General features: G+C 60.3%; 2 protein-coding genes across 4 annotated transcripts; both read left to right on the forward strand.

The window, feature by feature from the left end:
* Positions 1–522: 522 nt before the first annotated feature.
* MRPL12 (mitochondrial ribosomal protein L12) lies at positions 523–5,664 on the forward strand. Its single transcript, XM_008013259.3, has 5 exons — positions 523–1,310; positions 1,988–2,174; positions 2,377–2,460; positions 5,052–5,186; positions 5,271–5,664. The coding sequence occupies exons 1-5, from the start codon at positions 1,237–1,239 to the stop codon at positions 5,385–5,387; spliced, it is 597 nt and encodes a 198-aa protein (XP_008011450.1). The 5' UTR covers positions 523–1,236; the 3' UTR covers positions 5,388–5,664.
* A 4,739-nt stretch (positions 5,665–10,403) lies between these two features.
* SLC25A10 (solute carrier family 25 member 10) lies at positions 10,404–19,175 on the forward strand. 3 transcript variants are annotated; one of them, XM_008013260.3, is made up of 11 exons: positions 10,404–10,622; positions 13,253–13,372; positions 13,785–13,899; positions 14,023–14,071; positions 14,325–14,366; positions 15,134–15,177; positions 15,313–15,383; positions 15,705–15,797; positions 16,099–16,176; positions 17,981–18,037; positions 18,126–19,175. In XM_008013260.3, exons 1-11 carry the CDS (start codon positions 10,530–10,532, stop codon positions 18,225–18,227), a joined length of 864 nt encoding a protein of 287 aa, XP_008011451.1. In that variant the 5' UTR covers positions 10,404–10,529; the 3' UTR covers positions 18,228–19,175. The 3 variants fall into 3 exon arrangements, with proteins under 3 accessions (XP_008011451.1, XP_008011452.1, XP_072861595.1); XM_073005494.1 differs by lacking the exon at positions 10,404–10,622 and adding an exon at positions 11,702–11,806; XM_008013261.3 differs by lacking the exon at positions 17,981–18,037 and having other exon boundaries at positions 10,422–10,622; positions 18,126–18,339.
* The last annotated feature ends 910 nt before the right edge of the window (positions 19,176–20,085 follow it).

Below are 20,085 nucleotides of genomic sequence, written 5' to 3' on the forward strand. Positions count from 1 at the left end.
ATTTTTTAGTAGCGACGGTGTTTCACCATGTTGGCCAGGCTGGTCGTGAACGCCTAACCTCAGGTGATCCACCTGCCTCTGCCGCCTAAAGTTCTGGGATTACAGGCGTGTGCCACCGCGCCCGGCCTGCATCAGCGTTTGCTCAGAGGGCGGGTGGTCCGGCTGATGGCCCAGCTGCGGGCAGGGTCATGTCCAGCCTGTCCCTCCCTGAGGCTGCGTGCCAGGGTTCACTTGTGCCCTGCGCGGCTCTACACCGCCGGTGGCTGCTGAGGAGTTTGGGCTTGGCGCCGCCTCCGTATAGTGGCTGAAGCTTCCCGAGTGCTCCTCATTCCTGGGAAGGGAGCCGGATAATGGGAAGGGTGGGGGCTCAGCGCTCCGAGTCCGCGGCCGGGGGCTGGCAGGGCTGAAACCCGCCTCCCGAGTGTTGAAAGCGGCAGGCGCCGGCCTTTGCACCCAGAGGCCAGGGCGTCTCACGCACCTTCACATCCAGGCCTCTTAGGGGGGCGCGGCTTTGGCTTTTCCAGGAAGGAATGGACTCGAACAGAGAGAGAGGAGATGTGGAGAGGTCGGCAGGATAAGCAGGCACTGGGCCCAGGCCGCCTCTGGAGGCTCCGCCTGTTCTGATGTGACGGCGGAGGCTCAGCCGCGCTCTCCCAGGAAGCCACCTGGGCATCTGGGGCTTTAGCCAGGAAAGAAGACGTCGCTTGCGGCTGCAAAGGCGCCAAGGCCCAGAGCTCGCGCCTCCGCCCGCGACAGCGGCACTGGTGGCCCCGAGCGGGCTGGAGACGCGGGTTACTGCGGCCTTCGGGGCCCCAGCCTCGGCCGCGACGTTCGCTCGTATCGCGCACGGACAGAAACCCGTGAGCTCTGGAGAAAGAACACGTGAATCCGGAGCCCCCAGTCCCCGTCGCTCCTTTGCGCGACCCCAAAACACGGCGGGAAGACGGCAGCCCGCTGCCCACCTGCCGCGACAAACGACGATTTTGCGTCTGCGCGGCGCGCCGCCTTGTGGGTAATCTCAGGATGAGACGAGGCTAGCGCGAGGTGCGGCTAGAGCGCCATTGCCGGCTCGAATGCCCAGCGGCTGTGGCGGCTAGAGCGTCCCTCCCCAGTTCGAATGCCCGGCGGCCGTGGCGGCTAGAGCGTCGCTCCTCAGCTCGAATCCCCGGCGGCCGAGGCAGCTAGAGCGTCGCCTCCTCCCGGGGAACCGCGTGTGACCTTCCAACCCGCGGACCGATGCTGCCGGCGGCTGCTCGCCCCCTGTGGGGGCCTTGCCTTGGGCTTCGGGCTGCTGCGTTCCGCCTTGCTAGGTACGCGGAATCCTGGGGCGCCAGGACTGGGCCGGTGGGCAGGGTAGGGGGCGGGCGGGCACTGAGGGGTCGATCCGGGCGGAGGCGGGCAGCGGGGCCGGCCTCCCTACAGCGGCCAGGCCGGGCTTAGGGGTCCTACTGGGGGCCGGGGAGGAGGCCTCCCGGTGCGCACGTCCCTTCCTTCCTGGGCCGTGGAAAGCGCCGGGGTCGGCCCCAGATGACCTTGGACGATTCCCTGCTCCTCCTCCCCCGGCCTCAGCCTTCTCCGCAGCAAAGGCCCATCCGTGGGTGCGGCGTTTTGCGGCCAGGGGGCCCCACGTTTTGGGAGGCTTTGCTCAGGAAGATGCACCTAAGTAATAGTTTCACCACCGCTGGGTTGATGTAGTTCATTCACACCAGAAGCTTGAGGTTTGAGTGATATAGCTGCAAGTAAACACGTGGCTTTCTAAGGCTCTTTGAAGAGTTTAAAGTAACTTGCAAATCTTACCAATACGGACCCCTTGAGGTCTGAGAACCCTGGACTGGGACCAAGGAGCTAGGTAATTTCCGGCCCTAGTGATTACCAGCCTGAGCTTATGGCACCCATCAGTCCGCCAGTTCTGTCCTGTCCCCCTGGTCTCTGCAGCCCCTTCCATTCCAGGACTGACAGGTCTGTTTGAATTGGGGATGGGGGCTAGGCGACAGGTGCCATGCGTCTGTGCCATGCGACATATGAGGAGTAGCGGCCATCGGAGGTGTGAGGCCCTTGCTGGTGCACCCCTGGATAATGCCCCCAAGGAGTATCCCCCCAAGATTCAGCAACTGGTCCAGGACATCGCCAGCCTCACTCTCCTGGAAATCTCAGACCTCAACGAGCTCCTGAAGGTATCGTGAGAGGGTGGCACAGACCCAGGGGCTGGAAGTTTGGGAGCCCCTGTGTTTTGTTCCTGGTGTATTTTGGGAGGTTGGTAAATTGTCAGAAGTGTGTTTGTCCAGGTGCAAGGTCCATGCCAGGCTAGTTGCCCCTCCTCAGTAGGTTCCGGCTGGTGTGAGGGCCAGCTGTGGACACTGTTCTCTATCTCTGCAGAAAACGTTGAAGATCCAGGATGTCGGGCTTGTGCCGATGGGTGGTGTGATGCCTGGGGCTGTCCCTGCTGCAGCAGCCCAGGAGGTGAGTCCTGGGCAGAAAGAGGCATTTCTGTGGTGCCTAGTTCGCCTATGGCCTCATGTGCCGTGGTCCCTTATCTCAGGTTCTGCAGCTGCCGTCATTGTCTGCAGCCTGCACACCAGTGCCGGCCTCCTGCAGCCTCCTGGGACCTACCCCCTTCCATGGATGTACAAGTCTTTGCATGTGGAGGCCATGTTTCTTTTTTTTTTTTTTTTTTCTTTTTTTTTTTTTTTTTTTGAGACGGAGTCTCGCTCTGTCGCCCAGGCTGGAGTACAGTGGTGCGATCTCGGCTCACTGCAAGCTCCGCCTCCCGGGTTTACGTCATTCTCCTGCCTCAGCCTCCTGAGTAGCTGGGACTACAGGCGCCCGCCACCACGCCCGGCTAGTTTTTTGTATTTTTTAGTAGAGACGGGGTTTCACCGTGTTAGCCAGGATGGTCTCGATCTCCTGACCTCGTGATCCGCCCGTCTCGGCCTCCCAAAGTGCTGGGATTACAGGCTTGAGCCACCGCGCCCGGCCGTGGAGGCCATGTTTCTAATGGAGGGAAACAGACACTAAGCTAAGAGAGGTAAAAGGCTGGGCGTGGTGGCTCATGCCTGTAATCCCAGTGCTTTGGGAGGCCGAAACAGGTGGATCACTTGAGGTCAGGAGTTGGAGGCCAGCCTGGCCAACATGGTGAGACCCCGTCTCTACTAAAAATGCAAAATAAAAAAAGTAGCTGGGCCTGGTGGCATGTGCCTGTAATCCCAACTACTCAGGAGGCTGAGGCAGGAGAATAGCTTGAACCCGGGAGACTGTTTCAAACAAACAAACTAAATAAATAAATATAAATAAACAAATAAGAATACAAAAATTAGCCGGGTGTGGTGGCAGGTGCCTGTAATCCCAGCTACTTGGGAGGCTGAGGCAAGAGAATTGCTTGAACCAGGGAGGCAGAGGTTGCAGTGAGCCAAGATCACACTACTGCACTCCAACTTGGCAACAGAGCAAGACCCTGTCTCAAAAAAAAAAAAAAAAGCAAAAAGAAAGGAAGAAACTATACCAAATAGAACGTTGTAAGCATTGTGGAGAAAAGGAGGGGCCTCCCCTGCACCTCCCTTTGGGGCTTTAGAATGGGGTGGGCCAGCAGTGGAGGTGCTAGCTCCCCCCCAATCCTTTCTCCACAAAGAAGCTCAAGTGGGAGGAAGAGTTCCAAGTTCAAGGTGGGCTTCAAAGAGGAGGCAGACATTGCAGAAGAGAGCACGGCCTTCCTGGCAGAGGAAGGGGAGGCACCAGGGCCACCAGGCAAGAGAGTGTGTGACAGTTCAGGGAGCAGCAGCAGGGTAGGGGCTGGCGCAGGCGAAGGGGTGTAATAGGCAGCTCTGTCCTTGAGTCTCTGCAGGAAAACCAGTGAACTTGAAGCCACCCATTGCATTTGGTCATTGGGTTGTGTAAACCTCTCTGCCAGAGCCCTCCTCTCAGCCCCTTTCCCCCACTGGGGAACTAGGTCGTGTCCTGTAGAGTGTCCCACGTTCCAGATGCGTGGGGTGCCCATGGGGCATCATCACTCTCGTGCCTGAGAACTGGAAGGTAGTTTAAAGGCTGATTAGATTCAGGCCGAGCGTTTGGGTAAGAATAGCTGGGATTACTGTAGAGCCTATTGTATAAACTGGATTGCTTTTGAGGATGGAGGAGATGTTATAATAGCCTTCTCAGGCCGTGGGGACACGCAGCCCCCTACCCCCGGGTGGTGCTGGGTCTCCATGCGCCATGTCAGAAGTGCAGTGTGCCCATCAGTCCATGGCGGGTTGTCAGTTTGTTGTTACATGTGCACTGTGGCGTGGCTGAGAAAGGAGTGACGCTCCTTTTATCTACAAAGCACTTTGGTGTCATTTTTTCCTGTCTCATAAGTTACGCTTTCTAAGGGAGACAGGAGTAGAGTATTGAGGGAAGGACTGTGAAGCATGTTTTTATTTATTTATTCATGAAACTGAGTCTCTCTGTATCACCCAGGCTGGAGTGCAATGGCGCAATCTCGGCTCACGGCAGCCCCCGCCTCCCAGGTTCAAGCAATTCTCATGCCTCAGCCTCCCGAGTAGCTGGGATTACAGGCGCGCACCACTAGAGACAGGGTTTCACCATGTTGGCCAAGCTGGTTTCAAACTCAACCTCAAGTATCCACCCGCCTTGGCCTCCCAAAGCGCTAGGATTACAAGTGTGAGCCACCACTCCCGGCCGAGGCATGTTTACAAAGTGTTACTGGGCAGATCTGCCTCTGACTAGCTATGAGAGAGAGAAAAGCACCAGCTGGACTCGGGAGGCTGAGGCAGGAGAATCGCTTGAACCCGGGAAGTGGAAGTTGCCGTGAGCTGAGGTGGCACCACTGCCCTCCAGCCTGGATGACAGAGTGATATACTCCGTCCAAAAAAAAAAAAGAAAAAGCACCAGCTGGTTAAGGATTGAGGAGTTGGGAGACATGACTTCTAATTCCAGGCTTTGTTGGGGCCTTCCCTGCACCTCCCTTTGGGGCTTTAGAATGGGGTGGCCCAGCAGTGGAGGTGCTAGCTCCCCCCAATCCTTTCTCACCTGGCCCTCCTTCTTTCCTGCTCCCGAAGGTGGTGGAAGATGATATCCCCAGAGCGAAAGAACGGACACATTTCACCGTCCGCCTGACTGAGGCGAACCCCGTGGACAAAGTGAAGCTGATCAAGGAAATCAAGAACTACATCCAGGGCATCAACCTCGTCCAGGTCTGCACCGCGGTGGGGGTTCTGAGGCAGGTTCCGTTGTGGCGGCCCAGGGCCCCCAGTCCCTGACTTGGCTCTCTCTGGCAGGCAAAGAAGCTGGTGGAGTCCCTGCCCCAGGAAATCAAAGCCAATGTCGCCAAAGCCGAGGCAGAGAAGATCAAGGCGGCCCTGGAAGCGGTGGGCGGCACGGTGGTTCTGGAGTAGCTCCAGCTCAGAGGACTTGTATTCAGGTGTCCCTGGGACCCTGGCGAGGTCCCGCCCTCCTGTGGCCACTGGCTCCACCCCCAGCCCCAGGCGCCCACTGGAGCCGTTTGGGAGAACCGCTTGCACCATGCAGCGGGGCGGACAGGCCGCACAGACCTACTGTGGCGGGCAGGAGGGGCGGCTGCTGCCTGGTGACGGCACCAGGAGGCCCACCAGGACGTGCCACCGGTGAATGTGCCTCTGGTGGCTGCTGAGAATAATACACTGTGCAGCTCAGCGTGTGGAGTGCCGTGCTCAGGCCGGGCTGTGGGGCCAGCGCGGGGATCCGGGCAGTGTGTGGAGTGTCACGCTCAGGCCGGGCTGCGGGGCCAGCGTGGGGATCCGGGCAGCGTGTGGAGTGTCGCGCTCAGGCCGGGCTGCGGGGCCAGTGTGGGGATCCGGGCAGCGTGTGGAGTGTCGCACTTAGGCCGGGCTACGGGGCCAGCGTGGGGATCCGGGCTAGTATGGGATGGGAGGCTTGTTCTGCCCCCTCAGCAGACATCTGAGAGTCTGCAGACATTCATCGGGTCCCCTGGGTGCAGGGCCCTGTCCTGAGACCCCACACCAGGCCTGGTGGACAGCAGTGGTGTGGAGGACCTGGGCCTGTCCTGTTTAGAGGGGTGGGTTTGGAGTGTGAACCCTGCCTGTTTTCAGTGTTGGCCCTCTTTAAGACAGCAGGAAATTCAGCACTTGCATGAGAAACCGAGGGAGCCTTGGAGCCGGTGATGCCACTCCTGGCTCACATTGCAAGTACCCCTGAACCTAAGCCCGGCCAGGGGGCTGCGTGGGGGGGAGTGGGGAGGGGTGTGGGATGCACCTGGCATCTGCAGGGTTGGGGTGTCAGCTGTTCCTCTGGGGTTCTTAAGTGGGGTATCCTGGGACCTGGGCAAAGTGGCAGGAGGGGCTTGTGGACATGAGGACTGGGAGTGCCAGGGCCAGCTTGGAGCACTGGTCACTGCACTTGGTGAGGTGTGGCCCAGTGCTGGGCAGCCCTTGGCAGCCACCCTCAGGCAGCAGACCCCTTGGTGCCACTGCTGAGTGCAGGGGGTGTGGCCCCATGAACTGGCTGGAACGGCCAGGGCCTTACTCTGAGGACCCGTGGCCTCCTTTTCTTGGGCACGCCTGTTTTCAGCCAAACCTGGGAGAGAATCAGAGGATTTCTGTCTCAGCTGGCCCATGACCAAGGCCAGCCCCCAGGCTGTGGGCCCACTGTGAGGCCAGAGACGGCACGTTCCGCACCTGCTTCAGGAGACATGCCCAGTGTGGCGGCCCCGTGGGCTGCCGTGCCCTCCGGCCTCAGTTTTCCTGCTGGAAGGATGCCTTGGGATGGGACCAGAAAGGGGCGCCGTGCGTCTGGGAGCTGCCCACTGACTGGGACTCCGGGGGGAGTGGGAGCAGCTGGGAGTTTCAGGCTCACTGGGCGCACACGCCCTGCCTGGCCCAGGTCGTCTTCCAAGACCTTCTGGTAGAGTTTGTCTGACTAACCTGCTGTCCCCAGGAAAGGCTGTGTCCCAAGCCTGGAAGTCCCTATTGCCCATGGTAGCTGTTTTGAGGGGTTAACGATTCTTCCCTCAGGAGGTGACACTGCCACCTGGGGCTGGGTGCATTCTGCCTGGTGCCCTGCTGACCTGACCCCAGCTGCCTTTCCCCTCTGGAAGGCAGCAAAGACCTGAGCTTGGACGAGCCCTGCTTGGGGTCAGACATGCTGTATTCATCCAGGCTGCAACCAGATCAGATAGACCAGCAAAACCTCCGCTGGTGACTCCTCACTGTCTACCCTGGCTCAGACATCTGCCAGGTCACTCACAGGAGCCACCGAGAGGCTGTCCTCCCTGCCAGGGGACCCCCAAGGTAACCCGTAGATGCCAGGCCACAGTCGGAGGCTAGATGGGAAGCCCTGTCCCATGAGCTCGCTCGGTCTGCCCCAATCACCCCCTTGGGCCTACTGACATAACTTACGATCCGTCTGAGAATCAACCAGGGATCTTCGTGAGTCCCTGCCCTGCAGTTCTAAATTCACTGTTTGAAAAAGTCTCTGGCCTTGGATGCATTTCCTGTTTTCCAGGATTCCTCACCTTCTGACTGCCCTCCTGGCATCTCCAGCTCACGGAGTTCACAAACTTCAGTCCCCTGCAGCTCCTTGCGCTTTTGTTCTATTTTTTTAATGTTTTATTTATTTATTTATTGTTTTGAAACAGGGTCTCACTCTGTCACCTGGGCTGGTGGTGCAGTCTTGGCTCACTGCAGCCTCCACCTGCCGGGTTCAAGCAATTCTCCTGCCTCAACTTCCCAAGAAGCTGGAATTATAGGCATGCGCCACTACGCCTAGCTAATTTTGTGTTTTTATTAGAGACAGGGTTTCACCATGTTGGTGAGGCTGGTCTTGAACTCCCTCAATCACCTGTCTTGGCCTCCCAAAGTGCTGAGATTACAGGTGTGTGCCAATGTGCCCAGCCTTATTTTAATTTTTTTTAATTTCATTTTTTTTTTTTTTTTTTTGAGACCGAGTTTTGCACTTGTCACCCAGGCTGGAGTGCAATGGCACGATCTCGGCTCACTGCAACCTTCACCTCCCGGGTTCAAGCGATTCTCCTGCCTTAGCCTCCCAAGTAGCTGGGATTACAGGCGCCCACCACCACACCGTTAATTTTTCTATTTTTAGTAGAGATGGGGTTTCACCACGTTGACCAATTCCTGACCTCAGGTGATCCGCCCACCTCAGCCTCCCAAAGTGCTGGGATTACAGGCATGAGCCACCACATCCAGCCTATTTCTGTTTTTTAATATAAACAGGATCTCACTCGTCACCCGAGCTGGAGTGCAGTGGCTTGATCAAGGCTCACTGCAGCCTCGGACTCCTGTGCGCAAGCAATCCTTCCACCTCAGCCTCCCAGGTGGCTGGGACTACAGGCACATGCCATCATGCCTGGTTAATCTTTTGATTTTTTGTGGAGATGGGGTCTCACTGTGTTGCCCAGGCTGGTCTGAAACTCCTGGCCTCAAGAGATCCTCCCACCTTGGCCTCCCAAAGTGCTGGGATTACAGGTGAGAGCTGCCATGCCCAGCCTTTTTTGTTCTTTGTAAATCTCTTCAGTTCCTGCTCCTTAGCCTCAGGGCCCTGCTCTTTCTGCTTTGGAGCAGTTCCTCCTCCAGCCGGAAGCCAGTGTTCTGTGGGTTGGGGGTCCCTGCCAGTAGCCTGTTCCAGCCTTGTCTTGCAAGTGGCTTTGGGAGGGACAGGTTGCAGCCCAGGTCCGCCCTGCTCCTTCCTGGAGTGTCTCACAGACTCAGGGGACACTGGCCCTCCAGGCCCTGCTTCCCTCAAGGTTTCCATCGCTTCTGATTCTTAGTAATTGGGAGCCGACGGATGCAACTCATCTTGGTTTACACTGAGATCAGGCCGCTTCCTAACTGTTGAGTCTGTTTGCTCTGGGCCTTTTAAGCCCAGCGTGATCCCTCTGAGTCCCTGCAGTGCATGTGCGCCATCTCCACATGTGGAGCCCCAGCCCAGGCTTGGTGTGGGCAGCGCTATGCCACACTCCCCTGGCTGCCTCCTGAGCACCTCCACCTGCCTCCCCACCAGGTGTGGCTGTGTTTTCCCCCCATGTCCACCTGGCACCCTTCCCCATCGCCAGGTAGTTACGGTCTGTGTGGGCGACACCTGAGGGTCACAACCAAACCAAGGACCACGGCACACTTCCGGGCAGGGGGACCGCCTCTGGTCAGCTGCTCACCTGCCAGCCCAAATCTTCCACTGATGACTTATGGGGTCAGAGGCCACCTAAGGGTCTAGAAAACAGTCTCCTCCAGTTGGCCAATGAAGACAAATACAGAGCCTGCCTGCCTATGTCGGGGTTACGGCCCAATAAACCCACAGCCAAGCTGAAAATCCTATGTGTCTTGCGCCTCTGACACAGCCAGGGCATCGCTGGATGCGCAGATACAGAGCTGGACACATTCTGGTGCTTGAGGGGTTTTTCCAGTGCCCCTCACCTTTCGCCCTGGAGGGTGGGGGAAGCCAGACAGCAGTGACTAAGCTGGAGCTGCAGCTTCTTCATCCCTGTGGCCCAGCCCCAAAGCAGCCTTGGGGACTTAAATTTCATTTTCCCCAGCAGGTGCACCTGGGCCAGGAACACACCAGTACCTCCTTGTTCTTCGCAGGGAAATGGAATCCAAGCAGGGGCCCAGATGCAGGCAGGCATCTCCTGGGAACGGGAGCCCCAGGACCCACCCCGGGGCCCCACTGCCAGGGTGGTTGCCTGGGGCATCTGGTCAGAGCCAGACCAGAACTGAGCAGGAGCTTCCAGGCATCTGTGTGTGGGAAGGGAGGCAAGTCCTTCGTAACCGCCATTTTCTCCCAGTTTTCATTCAATCTGGCCCCAAGCACGTTCTTTTTTTCCGAGATGGAGTCTCGCTCTGTCGCCCAGGCTGGAGTGCAGTGGCGCGATCTCAGCTTACTGCAACCTCCTCTCCCGGATTCAAGCGATTCTACTGCCTGAGCTTCCTAAGTAGCTGGGATTGCAGCAGTGAGCCACCGCGCCCGGCTCCCGAAGCCGGTTTTCTGTTCTCTTGCAGTTGGGCCGGGGCTGAGCCCTCGTGGGGGCAGGGGTTGCAGACCAGTGGACGCAGGGCTCACGCCGCACACACGTGGCCCCCGCCGGAGGACTCACGAGCCAGCGCCTGCGCGGCGGGGTGGCCACGGGGGTGGGGGGCAGGTTCAGGGCCAGGGGCGGGCCTCGTGGGGATTGGCAGGGCGCCGCCGCGGTCCCGTGAGCCTGGGGCCGGTTCCCGGGCGGTGGCCTTCAGCGCCGCGCTCCAGCCTGGGGAAGGAAGGACGCCACGCAGCAGCGCCGGAGCACCCGCGCGTCCCCAGGCTAGGCCCACCGCGCTCGGCGCCCCTCCGCGGCCGCTTTAAGGCGCCGGGCACGCCTCCATCGCTGGGGGCGTGGCCTAGAGGTCCCGCCCCCGGGGCGCGCGCGCGCATTGGCTGTGCGGGGTGCGGGCGCGCGGGCGGCGCTTTGAACCGCGCGCGGGGCGCGGGGCGCTGCGGGTCAGTCCACGCCGGGGTCGGGCCGGGGTCGGGCTGGAGTTGGGCTCTTCTGGGCCATGGCGGCCGAGGCGCGCGTGTCGCGCTGGTACTTCGGGGGGCTGGCCTCCTGCGGGGCCGCCTGCTGCACGCACCCGCTGGACCTGCTCAAGGTGAGGCCGGGGCCCGGAACGCGGGGAGGATGGGACCCTGGTGCCGCCCAGACGCCTACAACGGCAGCAGCCCGACCCCACGCACCCGGGGATCGCTGCGCCCGGGGCCCCCTCCTGGAGACACCGAGGAGGCCCCCAACGCCCGGGTGGCCGATCCCGGGTGTCCCTCGGCTGTTGGCCGCCGAGCTCGAGGCCTGCAGGGCACAGCCGGGCTCCCCAGCTTCCCGGCCGGCTTCCCAGTTCTCAGCAGGTGACGATCCAGCCCCAGCTCTGCACTTTAATACCTGGTGACCTTGGGCGAGTCACTTGGCCTGTCTGAGCTACCCACCCCCATACATTCAAGAACACTCTTTCCGCCCAGTTGGAAGTTGTGGGGGGAGTTCTGTGAGGTCCACAGATGTTGGCATCTGGAGACCTGCTGGCTGTAGCACACCCAGGGCATGGGCCAAGCCGCCCCCCACCCAGGGGTGCTTAGCACACCGCCGGACGTGGCCCTGGGCAAGTGGGGTGACCCTGCGCCCCGGCTTTGGGCTGCTTCCTCCGGAGAGCTGGGTGGGCACTGGAAGCAATGTTAGGACCAGCACACCCCCAGGAGAGATGCGGGAGACCCAGCACACCCCCAGGAGAGATGCGGGAGACCCAGAACACCCCCAGGAGAGATGAGGGAGACCCAGAACACCCCCAGGAGAGATGAGGGAGACCCAGAACACCCCCAGGACAGATGCGGGAGACCCGGAACACCCCCAGGAGAGATGAGGGAGACCCAGAACACCCCCAGGAGAGATGCCAGGAGACCCCGCATGCGTGTGGTCCTGGCTTTATGAGAGAGGGCATTTCTCAGCACCAGAAGCAGCCACAGTTCTTTTACCTTTTTTTTTTTTTTTTTTTTTTTTTTAAAGCTTATGGGGCAAAATAAGACAGAGCTCTCCTTGTTTCCCAGGGACAGCCAAGGGGCATTGTTTTCTGACCCTGTCTTGCCACAGAGAACAAAGAAGAAAGGACCTAAGGCGTTGCACAGTCTGCCCAGCGGGCCCTGCCCTGTGAACCTGGCTGTGGTCACTGGGCAGCCACCGTCTGGGGGACCTTTATTTTAGCAGCCTGCCCAGGGGACTTGTATTCCAGCAGCTTTTGAGGGGACTGGCTTTACTAATGAGCAACATTGCTGGCCACTGTGTGAAGGCCAGGTGAGCAGATGTGGGCATCTTGGGGTACCTGAGACCTCGCTGGTCCTGGGAGAGGCCTACAGAGCTCCCAGGCCACAGGCAGCCAGGGCCAGTGAGATGCAGTCCCAGCAACAGGAAGGCACTGGCGTGGGCAGGAGGAGCTCCTCCTTGGCATCTGGCTCTTCCTTTCCTCCTGGGTGCCGCACAGGTGCCCCTCCCCCAGGGCCTCTCCCACGGGCCCTCTGGGTGTTGAAGGCCCTCTGAGCCTCACTGCCTCTTGGCCCCACCCCATCAGGCACTCCTTGGCTGCAGAACACTCTGGGGGAGGCAGGGAAGGCAGCCCATGTGGAGGCGGGACTGCCCTCTGGCCTGGGAGGGTAGAAGAAGCCAGCTGCTGGCAGCATATGGGGCTGTGGTCAGGGTGTGCCCCTGAGGACTGCTCACCAGGGCTCTCTGGCTGTGGAAAGATCGTTTTAAAGCTTCTTGATTACTCTGTCCCACGTGCCTACAGTCCCTACTGTGGCGTCTGGCCTGGACGGGGGCTACTGCGTGTGTGGCCCAGTCCCTCTGTTCTGCTGGGCTAGCACAATGGGAGGCCCCTCTCTGTCCCCACCCATCTTTGCCGCCCCCCCTGGGTGTGTGTGACAGGGACCGCGCATGTGCAGGTCACACTGAGCAGTGGATGGTTTTCTTTGGGGTCAGTGCTGGGAGTGGGACCCAGGAGCTGGGATCCTTGGCCAGATGCTGGCCTTCCTTTCTGGCCCTGGCCCTCCCCGCTTCTGTCTGGAGCTCTCAGCTGGCCAGGCCAGGAGGCAGAGGTCCTGTGAGTGGTGGAGGCCAACGGAATGGGAGGTTGTCAGGCTGATGGCCCCCGAGTGCCTGCCCGCAGCTCCTAGGTGCTTTGTGGAAGAGGCTGCTATGCCCTGCCGCCAGCCGCACCATCGCCTTGTCCGCTGCTGAGCTCCTGCTGCCTTTCAAGGCCTTCTGGCTACCTCCTCAGTCTCCCATGGTCCTGCAGGCTCCCTGGCCGTTTCTGAGTCCCCGTAAACGTTTGTTCCTCTTGAGACATGGTGTGGTGGATAAAAAGTAGGGCTCTGGGGTCTCCTCGCTGGGCCCAAATCCTGATGGCACCAGCGGGTGCGTTACCGCTCCGTGCCTCAGTTTCCTCATCTGCAGAAGGAGAATGGCAAGCCCCTGAGGCCAGTGCAGCCAGGACTCAGGTGCAGCGCGGGCGCCCTCGGGGCTCACGGGCACTCTCAGTTCCATGTCCTCTGGCTCCATGTCCGCTGATGTGGTTGCTGTTGGAAAGCAATGGTGTGAGCTGGTTCCGAGCGGGGGTGTGGAATCCCCGGGCAGGGCTATGGGAGGCCTTATCACTGTCTCCTGCCTCACTTTCCGCCTCTCTGGATGGACCTGGCACCGATCCCTTGGGGTCGCTGTGGGGTCTGAGAACACTCGCTCCCGCAGGTGCATCTGCAGACGCAGCAGGAGGTGAAGCTGCGCATGACGGGCATGGCACTGCGGGTGGTGCGCACCGACGGCATCCTGGCGCTCTACAGCGGCCTGAGCGCCTCACTGTGCAGACAGGTGTGCGGTGGGTGCCAGTCTCGGACTCCCCACGACCCCTCGGGGCTCCCAGACGGGCTCAGTCCTGCAGTGGGCATCCAAGCTACTTCGTCCTTGTTTCAAGACTTTGTGCAAGGAAGGACCTACCAGGCCGAGAGTTGGTGACCCCAGGGTGGGCCTTCCATGGGCAGCCACCCAGTTCTCAGGGCTGGGCCTGAGGCTGCCACTTACCGGTGGGGAAACTGAGGCCCAGGGAGGGAGAAAGCAGGGTGCAGCTCTAGATTTGTGAACTGGCTCAGCTGCATGCTGGCCCAATGGCCCCTCAGGGTCCCTGTGGACCCTTGGGCTGAGGGGGGCCCTGGCTGGGCCAGGGTGGTGAGGCTGAGGGGTGTGGGGCGTGCCTACCCCTCCAAGCCGGGCCCTTCTCCCCCAGATGACCTACTCCCTGACTCGGTTTGCCATCTACGAGACTGTGCGGGACCGCGTGGCCAAGGGCAGCCAGGGGCCCCTCCCCTTCCACCAGAAGGTGTTGCTGGGCTCCATCAGCGGTGAGCTGCCGGGTGGGAGGGGCACGGGGCAGGCAGGTGGGCTGAGGATACACACAGGGCAGGCAGGTGGGCTGAGGACACCACGTGTCATTCTGCTCGTCTCTGGGGTTTGTGTCACCGCAGGTTTAGCTGGAGGCTTCGTGGGGACGCCCGCGGACTTGGTCAACGTCAGGTTGGTGTCCCCTCCACCCTACCTGCAAGGCTAGGGCCTACCAGGGCTGCTCGCAGGGTGGGGTCAGCCTAGAACAAGCCGCTCAGACCCTGGTGTCCTGGGCATAGGAGGGTGGGTGTCCCTGAGCCCCGGCGTGCCCTGTCCTGTGGGCCCCGCTGACCAACATAAGCTCCCCTGCTGCCCGTGGGGCTCTGCCAGGGCTGCGCACGCCCCTCAGCCCGCCTGCCCCTCCTGCCACCTGCTTCTGTTTCAGGATGCAGAATGACGTGAAGCTGCCCCAGGGTCAGCGCCGCAAGTGAGTCATGGGCAGCCCTGCCTTCTCGGGGTGGTTGGGGTGCCGGAGGCTTGGGCGGGAGCGGACCCCCAGCTGCTCTGCCATGACCTAGCCAGGACTCCAGCAGGCTGCGGTGCCTGTGTGGTCCATGGAGGGTCCTGACGGCTGTTCTGGACTCAGGGGTGTCACTCCGCCCCCCCAGGACCTTTGGGTTCTTCCTGCGGGGAGAGCCTGGTTGGATTGCGGGCTGGGCCTGTTTGCACCCAGGGCAGTGAGTGCGGAGGTGAAGGCCGCAGGTATGGAGAGAGCGCATGCAACAGAAACGCCTGAAGGAGGCACTGCCTCCCTGCCCAGCTCAGGGCAGCTGTACCCTCCTGCCGTGGCCTGGGGCCTTTCCAGGGCCTGGGGTCTGCTCCAACTGTAGCGTGAGCCATTTCCCCGCCGCTTCCAAGGACCCCTGGGGAGTTCTGGCTTCTAGCTGTGCACACAGACTGTGTTCCCTCAGGACTCCCGGGGGCTGGCAGGCAGGAGGCCTGTGTTTGACGAGCGGTGCCCATCCAGGGGCTCTGTTGGAAAAGATGGAACCTCCTCCCTGAGGGCCAGGCGGGGTGGATGGGGTGGCTATGGGACGGTAGGACCAGCCTCAGATGTTCCCAGGGAGAGATCTTCAGGCCCATGAGGCCTCTGCTTCCTCAAGAACCCCCGGCCTGCAACAGGGCCTGGGAGGACCCTCTGTGGGAACCAGTAGTCAGGGGGAGTCTCATGTGGTCATTCTGTGTCCCCGGCAGCTACGCCCATGCGCTGGATGGCCTATACCGCGTGGCTCGTGAAGGTGAGGGGCAGGTGCTGTGCACAGGCGAGGATCTGGGGTTGCAGGCAGGGTGGGCAGCGCTGTGCAGGACTGGGCACCAAGGGATTTGGGCCAGGTGCCTGGCCTCACCCCTTGCCTCACCCCTTGCTTGTGCAGAGGGTTTGAGGAGACTGTTCTCAGGTGCGACCATGGCGTCCAGCCGAGGGGCCTTAGTCACCGTGGGCCAGGTAGGCCTCCTGCGTGGGGTGGGTGTGGGCAGTGCCTGCGACCTCTGACCTCCATCTTCAGAGGGGCCATAGGACAAGGCACTGGGCACTAAGACCCTCCTGGGGAACCACCAGCTGTGGCCTTGGTGGGGCGGGATTGGGGGCATGGGTGGGTCAGGGCTGCAGCCTGTGAAGGACCTCGGGCAGGTGCCTCCCCTTTCTGGGCCTCACGGATGGACGGAGCAGGTGCTTGGCCATTGCCAGGTGGTGTCGTTGGGGCACTGTGTGCTTTCCCTGAGCTGGGCCCCCCCTGCAGCCCTGACCGCCCTTGTCCCCCTGCAGCTGTCCTGCTACGACCAGGCCAAGCAGCTGGTCCTTAGCACCGGGTACCTGTCTGACAACATCTTTACTCACTTTGTTGCCAGCTTTATTGCGGTAAGTGGCTGGCGTGGCTAGGGTGGGTGTCCCTGGGCCGGCCTTGGGAGCTGAGGGCACCCAGGATGGGGCGAGCGCTGGGGGAGGCGGGGGCCTCGAGCATCTGGCAGTCCCCCCTGGGGCTCATAAGTGGGTGCCAGGGCTTTGAGAGCCCATGGGTCAGCCTGGTGCCCCTGCCGGCATGTTCTGGGCCTCCCCGGGAGTCAGGTCGAGGGGCTCTTTCTGGACTGGCATGCGGGTGGGATTCGGCAGTGGTGCCAGGGGTACCTGGCAGGCTGCTGGTGACGAGCCCCCTCCCCAGGGTGGATGTGCCACGTTCCTGTGTCAGCCCCTGGATGTGCTGAAGACCCGTCTGATGAACTCCAAGGGGGAGTATCAGGTGAGTGGGGCCTGTGCAGTCAGGCTGTGCAGCCCAGCGAGTCCCCTCACCTCTCCGGGGCGCGGACACTCGCACTGGGAACCTGGGGAAGGGTACCCCTCCCTTCTAGTTGCCTATCTCTGCACAGCAGTTGGCCTCCGGAGAGGGGTCGTGCCTTTGAGTGCCTTTGCCTTGTTTTTGTTTTTAAAGATTTCTTGGCCCAGCACAGTGGCTCACGCCTGTAACCCCACACTTTGGGAGCCTGAGGCGGGCAGACCGCTTGAGTCTAGGAGTTCAAGACCTGCCTGGGCAATATACTGAAACCCCATCTCTACCAAAAATACAAAAATTAGAGGCCCAGCGCGGTGGCTCACGCTTATAATCCCAGCACTTTGGGAGGCCGAGGCGAGCGGATCACCTGAGTTCAGGAGTTCAAGACCAGCCTGGCCAACATGGTGAAACCCCATCTCTACTCAAAATACAAAAAATTAGCTGGGCGTGGTGGCGTGCGCCTGTAATCCCAGCTACTCGGGAGGCTGAGGCAGAAGAATTGCCTGAACCTGGGAGGCGGAGGTTGCAGTGAGCTGAGATCACACCATTGCACCCCAGCCTGGGCAACAAGAGTGAAACTCCGTCTCAAAAACAAAAACAAACAAACAAACAAAAATTAGTCAGGCTCGGTGGCATGTGCCTCCCCGCTACACAGCAGGCTGAAGTGAGATAATCCCTTGAGCCCAGGAGGTCCAGGTGACAGTGAGCCAAGATTGTACCACTGCATTCCAGCCTGGGTGACAGGGTGAGACTCTGTTGCAAAACATTTATTTTTGGCCAGGCATGGTGGCTCATGCCTGTAATCCCAACACTTTGAGAGGCCAAGGCGGGCAGATCATGAGGTCAGGAGTTGGAGACCAGCCTCACCAACATGGTGAAACCCTGTCTCTACTAAAAATACAAAAATTAGCCGGGCATGGTGGTGGGCGCCTGTAGTCCCAGCTACTCAGGAGGCTGAGGCAGGAGAATTGCTTGAACTCGGGAGGCGAAGGTTGCAGTGAGCCGAGATTGCACCACTGCACTCTAGCCTGGGCAACAGAGCGAGATCTGTCTCAAAAAAACAACAAAAAACCTTTTCTTTTTTTTTTTCCCCCTCACTGCAACCTCCGCCTCGTGGGATCAAGATGATTCTCCTGCCTCAGCCTCCCAAGTAGCTGGGATTAAAGGCACATGGCACGGTGCCCGGTGAAGTTTTCTATTTTTAGTAGAGACAAGATTTCGCCATGTTTGCCAGGCTGGTCTTGAACTCCTGGCCTGAAGTGATCCGCCCGCCTCAGCCTCCCACAGTGCTGGGATTACAGGCGTGAGCCACTCTGCCCAGCCAAAGCATTTCTTTCACAGATTAACGGAGGTGGTGCTGCTCATGGCAGTTTGTGCCTCGTAAATGCTCTGGTTCTCCTCCCTCGGGCCCCCGCCAGCTCCATGGGGCTTCCACGTTTGCAGAGCCCATGGCTCTGTCCCTGCTCTTCTCCCTGACCCTGCTGTGCTGCGTCCCTGGTTCTCATGGTTCTGTTCACAGCCCCCTCCGCCCGCTGGACCCTGGGCTGCACCCTTGGGCCCTGGTTGTACTGCATGAGCAAGCAGGGCGGCCATTGACCTGGCCAGTGCCTGCAGACCTGTGGTCACCTGTTACCAGCCAGCAGCTGCCACTCACACCCACAACCCACATTGAGAGTCCCCAGGCCACCCCGCCTGGCTGGTGCCTGGGAGGGGATTTTCATTGCCCTGTGGGTGAGAAGCAGCCTTTTTGATTGTTTCACTGCGTTTTCTGCAGGGCGTTTTCCACTGCGCCGTGGAGACAGCGAAGCTCGGGCCTCTGGCCTTTTACAAGGTGCAGTGGTGGTGGCGGTGGCGGCTCGGGCAATGGGGAGCCGGTCCCTTTGGACTCTGTGTCTCTCATTTTCCCTGTCTCCCTCCAGGGCCTCGTCCCAGCTGGCATCCGCCTCATCCCCCACACCGTGCTCACTTTTGTGTTTCTGGAACAGCTACGCAAAAACTTTGGCATCAAAGTGCCATCCTGACCGGCCGTGGGAATGGCTGGGCCGCCAGGCCAGCTGCGCTAAGTTCTTCCAAAGAGTCCCAAGCCCAGCACCTGCTTCTGGGGCCGCAACCTCGCCGGCCATGGCCACCCGTCCTCCCCAGCAGGCCCCTGCTGTCCCCCCACCTGCTGGCTGAGCTCCTCCTGGCCTCGTCCCCTCTCAGCTGTAGCTGCACCCCCACCCCTGCTCTGGCTCCCAGGCTCTCCCGGCTGGGCGCTGCGTGGCCTTGCCCCTCCCGCTGGCAGCTCCTCAGGGGAACAGGGGCTACCAGAGGCTCATTTCTCCCCTCTCCTGGGCCGGGGGAGGGTATTATCCCTGCCTCCTGCCTCTGAGGCCCAAAGCAGCATCTTCCAGCACTTTCCATCGAGGACTCGGGTGGCAGAGTGTGGGTGCAGCCTGGCTGTTGCTCACCCAAGTGCTAGCTGTGCACTTTGTATCCGCTGAGAGCGACCAGACCTTCCGTGTCCTCGGGCAGCTGCACCTCCCCCCAAGACCCCACGGCTGGGTGGGAGGAACAGACAACGCAGACCACGAGCGAGTGCCTGGGAGGGAGGGGCCCAGAGAGGTTCTGGAGCCATCATGGGTGAGGGTGAAGGGCCACCAAGGTCCCACGCACCCCCATCCACCCCACAGTGGCTTTAACAGTTTTGCCAAAGCCTCTCCACTCACCAGCAGGCGGTCTCGTCTTCAGGGATTGTGCCAGCGTCCCTCGGGTCCCTGGGTCCTCCCGCTTGGCTCCCTGGGGGAATGGCCCAGGGGAGCTGCAGTTCCTCCTCAGGGTCTTCTCCCGACAAGGAGTCCCCCCGGGTGGCTGCTGCGCTCTCTGCTTCCCTAGTCGCTGGGCTTCGCCCCACCTGGGAAGGGCAGTGTGCTCTGTGGGGGGCTGCAGTCAATAAATGCCGGGAGCTGCCGCGTCTGTTCCTGCCTGCACCGCCTGCCTGCCGGCTGCCTTGCTGTCCAGACCAGCAGGACCCCCTGCACCCCGTAAGGAGGACAAAGCCAAGGCCGCCTGGGGAGGAGCCAGGGTCCTCGCTGTGCATTTGGGAGGCCTTTGGGTGAAGGAATTGTTTAAGTAGGAGGAACCAAAACGTGTTGGGGGGAAGGGAACGAGACGAGGGGTCTGGGGTTGAGGGGTCTCAGGCAGTGTAGAGACTGGACCGCATGGGGCCACCCCACCAACAGCAAGCACTAATTTTTTTTTTTTTGAGAGAGGATCTGGCTCTGTCATTCAGGCCGCAGTGCAGTGGCGCGATCTTGGCTTACTAACCTGGGCCTCCTGGGTTCAAACCAGTCTTCTACCTCAGCCTTCTAAGTAGCTGGTGCTATGGGTGTGCGCCACCACACGTGGCTAATTCTTGTATGTGTTTGTAGAATTGGGGTCTCACTGTGTTACCCTGGCTGGTCCCAACCTCCTGAGCTCAGGGGATCTGCATACCTTGCCTTGGCCTCCCAAAGATGCCCTTTTTTTAAAAAAAAAAAAGACAGGGTCTTACTGTGTTGCTCAGGCTGGAGTACAGTGGTGCAAATAGCCTGTAGTCCCAGCTACTTGGGAGGCTGAGGTGGGAGGATTACTTGAGCCCAGGAGATTTAGGCCACAGTCAGCCATGATTGTGCCACTGCACTCCAGCCCGGACAACAGAGCAAGACCCTGTCTCAGAGAGAAAAAAAAAATCTTTGATATCCTCAAATATCCATTCAGTGCTCAAATTTCTCTGACCGCCATGTGCATTTTGTGAAGAGCTGGTTTTGTTTGAACTGGAGATCAGCGGGAGGTCTGAGGTTTGTACATGGTACCCAGTGCCCAGGTTGGAAATTCACAGCCAGGGACGGGGTGGGTAGG

Source organism: Chlorocebus sabaeus, chromosome 16 (assembly GCF_047675955.1).
Source record: "Chlorocebus sabaeus isolate Y175 chromosome 16, mChlSab1.0.hap1, whole genome shotgun sequence".
In the NCBI taxonomy this organism is placed as follows: domain Eukaryota; kingdom Metazoa; phylum Chordata; class Mammalia; order Primates; family Cercopithecidae; genus Chlorocebus; species Chlorocebus sabaeus.

Bases quoted from the DNA above. Each gene is read 5' to 3' on its own strand.
- MRPL12 (XM_008013259.3), top strand. From the start codon at position 1,237: ATGCTGCCGGCGGCTGCTCGCCCCCTGTGGGGGCCTTGCCTTGGGCTT. The intron at 1,311-1,987 runs GTACGCGGAATC...GATGGGGGCTAG, and splicing joins GCTGCGTTCCGCCTTGCTAG to GCGACAGGTGCCATGCGTCT. The intron at 5,187-5,270 runs GTCTGCACCGCG...TCTCTCTGGCAG, and splicing joins AGGGCATCAACCTCGTCCAG to GCAAAGAAGCTGGTGGAGTC.
- SLC25A10 (XM_008013260.3), top strand. From the start codon at position 10,530: ATGGCGGCCGAGGCGCGCGTGTCGCGCTGGTACTTCGGGGGGCTGGCC. The intron at 13,373-13,784 runs GTGTGCGGTGGG...CTTCTCCCCCAG, and splicing joins GCGCCTCACTGTGCAGACAG to ATGACCTACTCCCTGACTCG. The intron at 16,177-17,980 runs GTGAGTGGGGCC...CGTTTTCTGCAG, and splicing joins ACTCCAAGGGGGAGTATCAG to GGCGTTTTCCACTGCGCCGT.